Source organism: Astyanax mexicanus, chromosome 15 (assembly GCF_023375975.1).
Source record: "Astyanax mexicanus isolate ESR-SI-001 chromosome 15, AstMex3_surface, whole genome shotgun sequence".
Classification (NCBI taxonomy): domain Eukaryota; kingdom Metazoa; phylum Chordata; class Actinopteri; order Characiformes; family Acestrorhamphidae; genus Astyanax; species Astyanax mexicanus.
This window is the reverse complement of record NC_064422.1, coordinates 10,492,947-10,504,744: the sequence shown is the minus strand read 5'-3', so window position 1 is coordinate 10,504,744 and position 11,798 is coordinate 10,492,947. Positions and strand designations below refer to the sequence as shown.

The following is an 11,798-nucleotide window of genomic DNA, read 5'->3' as shown; positions in this document are numbered from 1 at the left end:
TTTCTCCCGCAGCTCATCCCAAGACGGACAATGACACTGAGAAACGGGTAGGTACTTATTTGTTTTGTTGAGCTTTTTTCTCCCTCACTTAATCATCTATTTTATCAATTTCATCCTTCCATTTGTATTCTCTCTATTTTCTCATATTCCATGCATTTCCTCTCATGAACCTCAAAGATCCCCAAAACATCTCCTGCCAAAACTAGACCCTCCTCACTTAAAAAACCCTCCAGCATCATGAAAAAATCCAAAGCTTCCTCTTCCACTAGCTCAGGGCCAGCTCCAGTCAGGGCTGTGCTGAAGGAGAGCCAGCCGAGGGTGAGTGCAGTAACTGAGAGAGCTTTGCACGGCCTGGATTGTGGTGAAAAAGTAAAGTTTAATCCTTAATCCTCAGTTCCTTCTGATAGCAGTATGCTCCTCTTTAGCTTTGACTAACAATAGACCTTCCGCTCCTCTCCTCTTCATTAACTTACATTTGTATCTCATCTGCATAGAAGATTTTGCTGCATGGAGATGTGGCATGCAGGCTTGAACTAAAGGTGGGCAATATGACCCTAAAATAATATCATGATATTGCATGGTATTTTAGCGATAATGATACTTTTGGTGATCTAAAAAAAAAAAAACATTCGCACACCCCTAACTGAGATATTAATAAATACAAAAATTTTAATCAGATTTGTAACAGAAGTCAATGATCCAGAATGTCATGATATTAATAATGCACTCCAACTATCTCCATATATCCAGGATTAAAGTAAAATAAATTATACTGTACAGATATAATCTGTCTGTAGTAGATATATAATGGGAAATGAGAACAGTGTGAATTTTTCTTTTGCAAAAAACAGCAAAAAAGTAGTACCCTGATGTGATAATTAGGGGTGGTTGATATTGCACGATATTTCAGGGTATAATATCGATTAAGTGTCATGTCTGGTGCTGAAAGCACGTCTGTGTCTCCCACATCCAGCTCTATCTGCGATTCTCACAGTAACAACTACAATACCCAGAACGCACCACTCCATGACACAACACACACTCCCGATCACATGTCACGTCACATGACGCCACCAGGAAGCCCCGAGTACTGATTACTCAGAGTATTTAAGGACCATGCTCACGCTCACACCTCGCCGAGTATCTGTTTGGTAAATCCTACAATACAAAGCGTTTCTCTTGCCCTTGCTATTTTCCGTGTATGATCCTGTTTTTGTTTTCTACCGACTTTGATTTTTGCCTGCTCCCTTGTGTTGGATTACCGTGTATGACCTGGACTGTTTATTGTACTTTGGATTTTTGCCTAACCTGTGATACTGCCTTTCCGTGTATGAACTCTGGACTGTCCTCCGTTTATGGTATGGTTTCTCTACACTGTGCATTTTTGGTATTGACCCTGTTTCTGTTGACTACCCCTGTTTACTCTATAACTTTAATAAAAGTTATTTTATTGTATCTGCACCAGTCTCCTTCCTGTCTGGCCCTGACAAGATACTCGGCCGTAATGACAGAGACTGCGGATACAGAGTCTATTAAGTCTGGTTTGGCTAACCAGGGTCGGCTTTTAGGTCAGCACCAGCAAACGCTCGCTGGTGTGACCCAAGCTGTTGACGAGCTAGCACGCCACCAGGTTAACCAACAGCAGCAGCTAGCCGAGATTATGAGTCACCTCCGGGGTTTGTCCACCCAGAACCCTAGCCCAGTGGTTAGTCCTGTAGCCAGCCCTAACAAAACCACTACTCCCTTTTTCGCTGTGTGTAAACCCGAAGTCTATGACGGAAACACTGAGAAATGTAATGGGTTTCTGCTCCAGTGCTCCGTGTTTTTTAGCAACTCACCTCCTGCTTCTGATAAAGCTAAAATCGGGTTTATAATTTCTCGACTGTCTGGCAAGGCTTTGGACTGGGCTACAGCTATTTGGGAGAACATTTCTGAATCCAGCTACGACACTTTTTTGTCTATTTTTCGCAGCGTTTTTGATCATACACGCTATGGGCAATCTAGTGGAGAGCTTCTGATTACCTTGAAGCAAGGTAAACTATCTGTGGCAGCCTTTGCTCTGGAGTTCCGTACATTAGCTGCTAGCAGCGGTTGGAACGACCCTGCTCTCATCTCCATGTTTCGACACGGACTTAACCCTGAGATTCAAAGAGAACTTGCATGCAAGGACGACTCACTCACCCTGGATCAGCTGATCGCTCTGTCTATCCGTCTGGATCAGCTCCTTTCCCGTAAGCCCAAAGCTGTTAGCCACACTCCTGCGGTTCGCCCTGCACTACTCCAGTCCGGGAATCCAGTTCCGGAATTTGCGCCTGCACCCAGCCCTGAGCCCATGGACATCACACGATCCAGACTATCCGTCGCTGAGAGGCAGCGTCGCATACGCCTTCACCTGTGCCTCTATTGTGGTGGTCCAGATCATCTAAGGGCTAACTGTGAACTCCGGCCCAATTCTGCTCAAGCGTCTGCTCTGGGACAGCGCGTGGAGAGTACTCCACGCGCTAACGTGGTATGTACCCCTGTTTCTAAACTTAAAGAAAAATGTTTCGTGTTGCCTGTTATTATTACCACTCCAACGGATGTTTTTTGTGTCTCAGCGCTTGTAGATTCTGGGTCGGAGGGGAACTTTATCAGCCTGGATTTGGTGGAGGAGCACGCCATACCCACGAAAGTTCTCTCCAAGTCGATCTCCATCCATGCCATCGATGGAGAGACTGTACGCTCCAAACCTGTGACCCTGCAGACTCTTCCTCTCACCCTTCAAGCCAGCGCTCTACATGTGGAACAGCTCTCTCTCTATGTGCTCCCACGCACAGAACATCCACTGGTTTTGGGAGCGCCATGGCTAAAGACACACGATCCCGTCATTTCATGGAGCCTGGGAGACATCACTGCCTGGTCTCCTTTCTGTCGTGAGAACTGTTTATCTTTAATTTCACTCTCTTTGCAATCTACCTCTGTCGAAAGCCCTAATTCTGTAGATACCCCTGATATTCCCTCCGAGTACTATGATTTTTCTGATGTGTTTAGTAAAGCTAAAGCTACTGAGTTACCTCCGCATCGCCCCTATGATTGCTCTATTGATTTAATAGAGGGTTCTGTACTGCCCAAAGCTCGTGTGTACCCATTGTCTCGTGATGAGGAGAAGGCTATGGAAGAGTATGTTAGTGAAGCTCTTGCGCAGGGTTTCATTCGCCCATCCAAATCCCCAGTTGGTTCAGGTTTCTTCTTCGTGAAGAAGAAGGATGGGGGTTTGAGACCCTGCATAGATTACAGAGGCTTAAACGACATTACTAAAAAGTTCGCTTACCCGCTCCCGTTAATCCCAGCAGCTCTCGAACAGTTACGTAATGCCGTGTACTTCACCAAACTCGATCTCCGTAGCGCTTATAATCTCATTCGCATCAGGGAAGGTGACGAATGGAAAACGGCGTTTTCCACCACCAACGGCCACTATGAATACCTGGTCATGAGCTACGGTCTCGCTAACGCCCCAGCTATATTCCAGTCGTTTATGAATGACATATTTCGCGATCTCATTAATCACTCTGTTGTCCTTTTTATAGACGATATCCTTATCTATTCACCAGATCTCCCCACACACATTCAGCATGTCCGCCAAGTTCTCCAACGCCTGAGAGAACATAGTCTGTTTGCCAAAGCCGAGAAATGTGAGTTCCACGCTCAAAGGGTCACATTTCTCGGCTACGTTATCAGTTCCTCCGGTGTCCTTATGGACGATGAGAAAGTAACTGCCGTTACTAATTGGCCAGTGCCCCAGACCATTAAAGAACTCCAGCGATTCCTTGGCTTCGCTAATTTTTATAGGCGGTTCATCCGTAACTTTAGCTCCATTGCTGCGCCCCTGACTGCTCTCACTAAGGGGGCTGCTAAAATCCTGAAGTGGTCAACCGAAGCAGATCGCGCTTTCAGTGAGCTGAAAGCTGCGTTCACTTCAGCCCCTGTACTTAGGCACCCTAATCCCGAGTTTCCCTTCGTAGTGGAAGTGGACGCTTCCGAATCGGGTGTTGGCGCGGTTCTCTCTCAGCGTAGTGGGTCGCCACCCAAGTTGTTTCCTGTAGCCTTCTTCTCACGCAAGCTTTCCCCTGCGGAGCGTAACTATGGGATAGGGGATAGGGAACTTCTTGCTGTGAAATTAGCTCTAGAAGAATGGCGTCACTGGCTGGAGGGGTCCGTTCATCCGTTCACTGTGTATACTGATCACAAGAATTTGGAATACCTCCGCACGGCTAAACGACTTAATCCGAGACAAGCACGTTGGTCTCTTTTTTTCTCTAGATTTAACTTCTCGATCTCGTTCCGTCCGGGAAACCGTAATACTAAAGCTGATGCGCTGTCCAGGGTTTACAGCACTGTGGACAGCGCATCCCAGCCCCAGGAGGCTGAACGCATTCTTCCTCCCTCTGTTCAGATCGCAACCATTCAATGGGAGTTAGACGATCAGATTCGCCAAAGTAACGCTAATCAGCCCAATTCTGAGGACTGTCCTCAGGGTAAAACGTTCGTACCCGTTCAGTTTCGAGACAGGCTCATCACCTGGGCTCATTCCGCTTTAACCTCTGGTCATCCTGGTGTCACACGCACGTTACAATTACTCTCTGCCCGTTACTGGTGGGATTCTATGCGTGCTGATGTTCACTCTTTCGTTACCTCCTGCTCTGTCTGTGCGCAATGTAAAACGCCTAAAACCCTTCCAGCCGGTAAGCTACTACCTCTCCCTGTACCTGAGAGACCTTGGTCGCATATAGCGGTTGATTTTGTTACTGATCTGCCTGTATCTGAGGGTTATACTACAGTTCTCACTATTGTTGATCGTTTCTCTAGAGGGGTTAAATTTATTCCATTCCCAGCTCTGCCTACTGCCTTCCAAACTGCTCAAGCTATTTATATGCATGTATTTAGACACTTTGGTATCCCCGAAGATATTTTGTCTGACCGTGGTCCTCAATTTACTTCTCGTGTGTGGAAGGCATTTTTTGAACATCTCGGTGTACACGTCAGTCTCACTTCTGGGTTCCACCCTACTTGTAACGGTCAATGTGAGAGGGTTAATCAGGAACTCGGGAAATTCCTCCGCACATACTGCTTCAAACATCCCACTGATTGGTCACAATACCTCGTCTGGGCTGAAATAGCACAAAACTCCCTAGTTAACACTACCTCTGGCCTCACCCCCTTTCAGTGTGTTCTGGGTTTTCAGCCTCCTCTAGCTCCTTGGACAGCGGTGTCCACTGATGTGCCGGCTGTGGATGAATGGATGAAGCGCAGTGAGCAGGTGTGGGAAGACACGCATCGTAAAGTCTCTGAGGTACTGCGCGTGTACAAGGAGCGTGCTGACAAGCACCGTGGTGACAACCCAGACTACCAACCAGGAGATCGGGTGTGGCTCTCTACCCGGGACTTTAGGTTTGAGGGTAGTTGTAGAAAGCTCCTGCCTAAGTTTATTGGTCCTCTTAAGATTTTGTCACGTATTAATGAAGTTACTTACAAGGTGGAGTTACCCCCTCAGTATCGTGTTAATAATTCTTTCCATGTATCTCTCCTCAAGCCTATGGTCCCGGGTCCGCTCGCTGACGCTGCACCGGCTGATGTTCCACCCGCGGCTGTGGAGGGGGAGGGGTCGTCCACGTATTCTGTCCGGGAGGTGCTGGATTCACGCAGACGTGGGGGTGTACTCCAATACCTTATCGATTGGGAGGGGTATGGTCCGGAGGAGCGTTGTTGGGTGGCTGCCAAAGACGTGCTGGACCCTGCCTTGCTCGTGGAGTTTCATGCTCGTTTTCCTGGTAAGCCTGCTCCTAGGCCCCGTGGACGTCCCAAGCGTCCTCCGACCTCCTCTGCTCCAACTCGTCGGGTTTCTCGCTCTGGTGAGCCCCGTCTGTCTGGCACCTCCGCTCCGACACCTGCACCTCCCGCCGGTACTCCCTGTCCGCCGGGTGGTCGTCGCCGGGGTCGGCCCCGTTCTGCCTCCGCTCCGGGCCCTCAGGGGGAGGGTACTGTCATGTCTGGTGCTGAAAGCACGTCTGTGTCTCCCACATCCAGCTCTATCTGCGATTCTCACAGTAACAACTACAATACCCAGAACGCACCACTCCATGACACAACACACACTCCCGATCACATGTCACGTCACATGACGCCACCAGGAAGCCCCGAGTACTGATTACTCAGAGTATTTAAGGACCATGCTCACGCTCACACCTCGCCGAGTATCTGTTTGGTAAATCCTACAATACAAAGCGTTTCTCTTGCCCTTGCTATTTTCCGTGTATGATCCTGTTTTTGTTTTCTACCGACTTTGATTTTTGCCTGCTCCCTTGTGTTGGATTACCGTGTATGACCTGGACTGTTTATTGTACTTTGGATTTTTGCCTAACCTGTGATACTGCCTTTCCGTGTATGAACTCTGGACTGTCCTCCGTTTATGGTATGGTTTCTCTACACTGTGCATTTTTGGTATTGACCCTGTTTCTGTTGACTACCCCTGTTTACTCTATAACTTTAATAAAAGTTATTTTATTGTATCTGCACCAGTCTCCTTCCTGTCTGGCCCTGACATTAAGATATAATTAAGAAATGTTGCCAATTTTATTGCGCATGATATGATATGATATGGCACACCCCTAGCTAGAAGATAATTTATTCACTTTAATCAGTTAAAAAAAATGTTGTGGGGCGAATTTGGCAAACAGTCATTTAAATCCCACCAATTAGCTTAAATCAAATTTAAAGCTTATTCAGTTCTTGACCCAGTTGGCATACTATTATTCATAAATACATGCAACAGTATGCTGACTCCTGATGCCATGCATTTGATAGAACTAGATTCTCATTAGGACATGGCAGCCTGGATTGGGATTTTTGTACTCACGCTTCAAGAAATACATAATTCTAAATATCATTCTGATCTAATATATTTTCCTTTGGATCTTAGGCTCCAGGTAGTGGCAGGCCTCATGCTGCTGGCACTAAGATTCCTGCAATGACTCCTCCTCAGTCAGGTACGTAACCACCTGCCGCTCTGGACCTTAAAATCTTCTTAGAAATAAGTTCTGTAGATTCTTTTCTAGATTCATATGGTAACCAGGCTAATAGCATTGACCTTCATTCTTGTTATTTTTTACAGTGAAAGTGGATATGAAGAAGCCGGTGAAAAATGGAAAAGGTAAACGTCACATTTAAGAGACTTGGTTAAATGGCCAGTCTTCATCTTCTGGGTATTAATGTATCATCAGAACACTCTGTATTTTTATCAGCAGTTGGTGTACTGTTTGCTCAGAACAGACAGGTTGTAAACTAATCACAGCAAATGTTCCTGTTATTTTGTACATATAGTACACTTTAGTTCATGTTTCTAGATAACAATGAGTCACAATCTGTCAGAAACCACCCAACCAGGTTTTGCTTACTCAAAACCTGATAGTTTGAGGAGAGTGTATGATTACGTGTGACGATGTATGTCTGTAGTTAGCAAAATGCTAATTGGTGGTTCAAATGCTCTATTCATCTGCTAGTTAGAATATTCTGCTTCAGACTTCAAAAGTCGAAATTACAAACACATCATGATAAAGTGCTTTGTTGTCAGAGCAAATGAATAATGGTGTATGCGAGGTTTGTTTTTACCTGCTTCTTAGGGACATCATGCTAGTATAGTTCTCAGTAGAATGAATAACGGAATAATTGATAAACTAATAATCAAGTTCAGTAACTATCAGTTACAAATGCATCTTGGCATGTTCTCCTCCACCAGTCTTACACACTGCTTTTGGATAACTTTATGCTGCTTTACTCCTGGTGCAAAAAATCAAGCAGTTCAGTTTGGTTTCATGGTTTGTGATCATCCATCTTCCTCTTGAATATATTCCAGAGGTTTTTATTTTGGTCAAATCAGAGAAAGTCATCATTTTGAATTGGTCTCATATTTTTCCAGAGCTGTGTATTGGAAAAAAAAGTTATTTATCTTGTTTAGTGTAAAAACATTTTAAAAAGTCACCCATATCAGAAAAAGTTGTAGACAGCAATAAAAAATATATATAATTTAAATAATATTTTTCTTAGATTCCCCTAAGACCCCTGAGGCGAGTGGGCAGAGCAGTCCCGGCACCCCTAAATCCCCCGGCAGCAAGGCTGTAGGTGGGAAACCGCCTGCAGGGAAGGAAGTGAAGAAAATAGCGGTGATCCGCTCCACCCCTAAATCTCCCGGCTCTCTGAAGAACCGCTCACCTGCTCCGCTGGCCACCGCTGCCACGCCCATGCCGGACCTGAAGAACGTGCGCTCCAAGATCGGCTCCACTGACAACTTAAAGCACCAGCCTGGAGGAGGCCGGGTAACTCACTCACTTTTAATCCTGCTCACTTTTCATCGTTAATTATCAGACAGGGGTACTCACAGAATAAACTGCGCCATTATTCTGCATGAGTTACTGTATAGATAAGATTTACACTCCATCACTTTTAACTAAAGGAGCCAAAAAGGATTCTTCTCTAACAGTGGTCATCTACTTGTGCCTGGAGAGCCACCATCCTGCAAGTGTCACAGAGGGCTGGGGGGAACTGCTTTTTTTAAACCTGCTCCTGCTTGATATAGTCCCGTTACTGCCCGCTCCTGCTTGTTTTAGTCTTGTAACTGCCCGCTCCCGCTTGTTTTAGTCCCATTACTGCCCGCTCCTGCTTGTTTTAGTCCTGTTACTGCCTCCTCCCGCTTGTTTTAGTCCCATTACTGCGCGCTCCTGCTTGTTTTAGTCCCATTAATGCCCATTCCCGCTTGTTTTAGTCCCATTACTGCCCGCTCCCGCTTGTTTTAGTCCCATTACTGCCCGCTCCTGCTTGTTTTAGTCCCATTAATGCCCGTTCCCGCTTGTTTTAGTCCCATTACTGCGCGCTCCTGCTGGTTTTAGTCCCATTAATGCCCGTTCCCGCTTGTTTTAGTCCCATTACTGCCCGCTCCCGCTTGTTCTAGTCCTGTTACTGTCCGCTCACGCTTGTTTTAGTCCCATTACTGCGTGCTCCTGCTAGTTTTAGTCCTGTAACTGCCCGCTGCTGCTTGTTTTAGTCCTGTTACTGCCCGCTCACGCTTGTTTTAGTCCCGTTACTGCGCGCTCCTGCTAGTTTTAGTCTTGTAACTGCCCGCTGCTGCTTGTTTTAGACTCGTTACTGTAACTACTACTTATGTATTTATTAAAACAGCAATACAGCGCTGAATAGCACTGTCCCATTTTTTACCACAAGCTCATGTTGTGTTTTTTTTTTTGCTTTGCTTTTTTTTACTTTAAACTGCTTCTTTTTTTCTTTAATTTAATTCATATAAATGGATGAATATATGCATTATTATCATTACTACTGATCACACGATTGCGTGATTATTATAATTTTCTTGACTATTTATTAATTTGCAGGATTTTTCTGCATGTATATGTGGTCTTGCTCCTGCATCACCTTCACTGAATAAACCCCCCGCTCTCGCCAGTAACAATTCAATTCTTTCCTGCACCACGAGATATATTTGCAGACCTCTATACTCAACCCCATTGTAGTACAGTTTTCTAATAAAGCACTTTTAAAATCATATGGGTGAGGTGGGGTCTGGTGTTTGCAGGAAGTTAGTTCTCCAGTAGCAGGTTTGGTGACCACTGTTCTCAGGTAAAGAATGCTTTTTGGCACCTTCATTTTTAATGTGAGTGTAGTACTGGTCTTGTAGTACTGGTTCAATTATTTGTGTAAATGATTTAAAGTATTAAGTGCAACACAAGTATTAATCTAAATAAATATCCTCTACATTATGACAATTTTTCTCCAAACTTTCAGAAATTTTATTTACACAATTTTCCCCTTATTTTAAATGATCAGCAAAGTTTTGCATTAGAGCAAAGGTAAAGAAATGGAAAGCCAATTTAATTTACCACTAGCTGGGGAAAATTGTGTAAATTAGATTTTACACTCAAGTTGTCACTTTAATACAGTTATTCCCAAGCTTAAGAGTTTTGTTAATTAGGTTCCCTTTTGCCCTCTTCTTTCTTTTGCACTCACGTCCCAATACTCTACCTTTTTACAGGTCCAAATACTTGAACAGAAGCTGGACTTTAGTAATGTTCAGTCTAAGTGCGGCTCCAAAGACAATTTGAAACATGTCCCTGGAGGTGGCAAAGTGAGTAACTGAGGGATGAAGCTCCAGTCTTGGTTTCTGCAGTTTTTAATACCAAAAACTCCAGTTACACCTACATCCTTTCTATGATCCAATCACTGCTCCTCAAAAGTACTACTATTTTCCACTTATTAATACATGTTTAATGGCTTTTATTATTCTGATTTTATTTTATTCTTCACAATCTTCCAAATCCTTCTCTCAGCATGGTCCTCATCTGCTGCTTGATTTTGTGTCTGATATGGATTTTCTTGTTCTTTTTATTTACAGGTCCAGATCCTAGATAAGAAGGTGGACTTCAGCCAAGTTCAGGCCAAGTTAGGCTCTAAAGACAACCTTAAGCATACTCCTGGGGGAGGAAAGGTATGTGTATATTCCCTTATATGTATATAAAAAAATATTTTCTCTTTTCTGTTGCAAAAAAGGGTAAACACTGCAAGTCCAGAACAGAAGAATGATAAGCTATTGAAGGTATAAGGTGCAGTTTATATCAAAAAACTGAAGGAAGACTGGAATTTCTGAGGCACTATTGCATTTGCCAAGCAATATAGCTATTTAATTAACAGCCAATTATATTTATCTTGATATTTTTGAATTTTCTTAAATGGCTATTTGTTAAATCTAATGAATCATGTGTTTGGGCACCATGAGACCATGAGAGTTAAAAGTACATGTTGGCCCTTACATGTGGCTGCTGTGTACATTTCTGTGCTATAACTGACCTGCAAATATACAGGTGCATCTCAAAAAATTGGAATATCGTTGAAAAGCTGAAAATACTTCAATTATACTTCAATTATACTGAAAATAATTCAATTCAAAATGTGAAATTCATATATAGAGTGGTCTATTTTAAGCGTTTATTTATTTTATTGTTGATGATTATGGCTTACAGCCAATGAAAACCCAAAAAAATATTTTCTCAGAAAATTAGAATATTATATAAGACAAAATGATATTTTTGGCAGTGTGGGCAGTGTGGCCAGTCCTGCTGGAAAAAGAAATCCAAATCTCCATGAAAGTTGTCAGCAGAGGGAAACAATGAATTGACTTTAGACTTGATAATAAAACACAGTGGATCAACACCAGCAGATGACATGTCTCTCCAAACCATCACTGATCATCAGTAAATTTTACATTTAATTTGTAAATCAAGGGATCAGAGTCTGGAGGAAGAGTGGAGAGACACACAATCCAAACTGCTCGAGGTCTAGTGTGAAGTTTCCACCAATCAGTGATGGTTTTGAGAGACATGTCTGTCATCTGCTGGTGTTGATCCACTGTGTTTTATTATCAAGTCTAAAGTCAGTGCAGTTTTGTTTTCCCACAAAATCTTACAGCACTTCATGCTTCCCTCTGCTACTGACAACATTTATAAAATTGCGGATTTCATTTTCCAGCAGGATTTGGCACACTGCCCACACTGAGGCCAAAAGCACCAGTTGGTCTTATTTAATATTCTAATTTTATGAGACACTGATTTAGTTTCACATTTTAAACTGAATTACTGAAATAAAGTAACTTTTTAATGATATTCAATTTTTTTGAGGTTTTAAGAACTAGTATTTGTCTATCTGGGTATGACAAACAAAAGCATCAATTAGAAATTAAATATAGATGCAGATGTTTTTTTAGA

The 11,798-nt window shown here is 43.5% G+C and overlaps 1 protein-coding gene across 15 annotated transcripts in view; it reads left to right on the top strand.

The window, feature by feature from the left end:
- mapta (microtubule-associated protein tau a) overlaps nucleotides 1-11,798 on the top strand; it is a 50,090-nt gene that overhangs the window by 23,842 nt on the left and 14,450 nt on the right. For 8 of the 15 annotated variants that reach the window (XM_049464759.1, XM_049464755.1, XM_049464754.1 and 5 more), the window contains 7 exons: nucleotides 13-47; nucleotides 178-318; nucleotides 6,956-7,022; nucleotides 7,148-7,186; nucleotides 8,080-8,348; nucleotides 10,073-10,165; nucleotides 10,433-10,525. In XM_049464759.1, the coding sequence (XP_049320716.1) occupies nucleotides 13-47; nucleotides 178-318; nucleotides 6,956-7,022; nucleotides 7,148-7,186; nucleotides 8,080-8,348; nucleotides 10,073-10,165; nucleotides 10,433-10,525 (737 nt within the window). The remainder of the gene's footprint in view (nucleotides 1-12; nucleotides 48-177; nucleotides 319-6,955; nucleotides 7,023-7,147; nucleotides 7,187-8,079; nucleotides 8,349-10,072; nucleotides 10,166-10,432; nucleotides 10,526-11,798) is intronic. The other 7 variants (XM_022669268.2, XM_022669264.2, XM_022669260.2 and 4 more) reach the window with 3 other exon arrangements.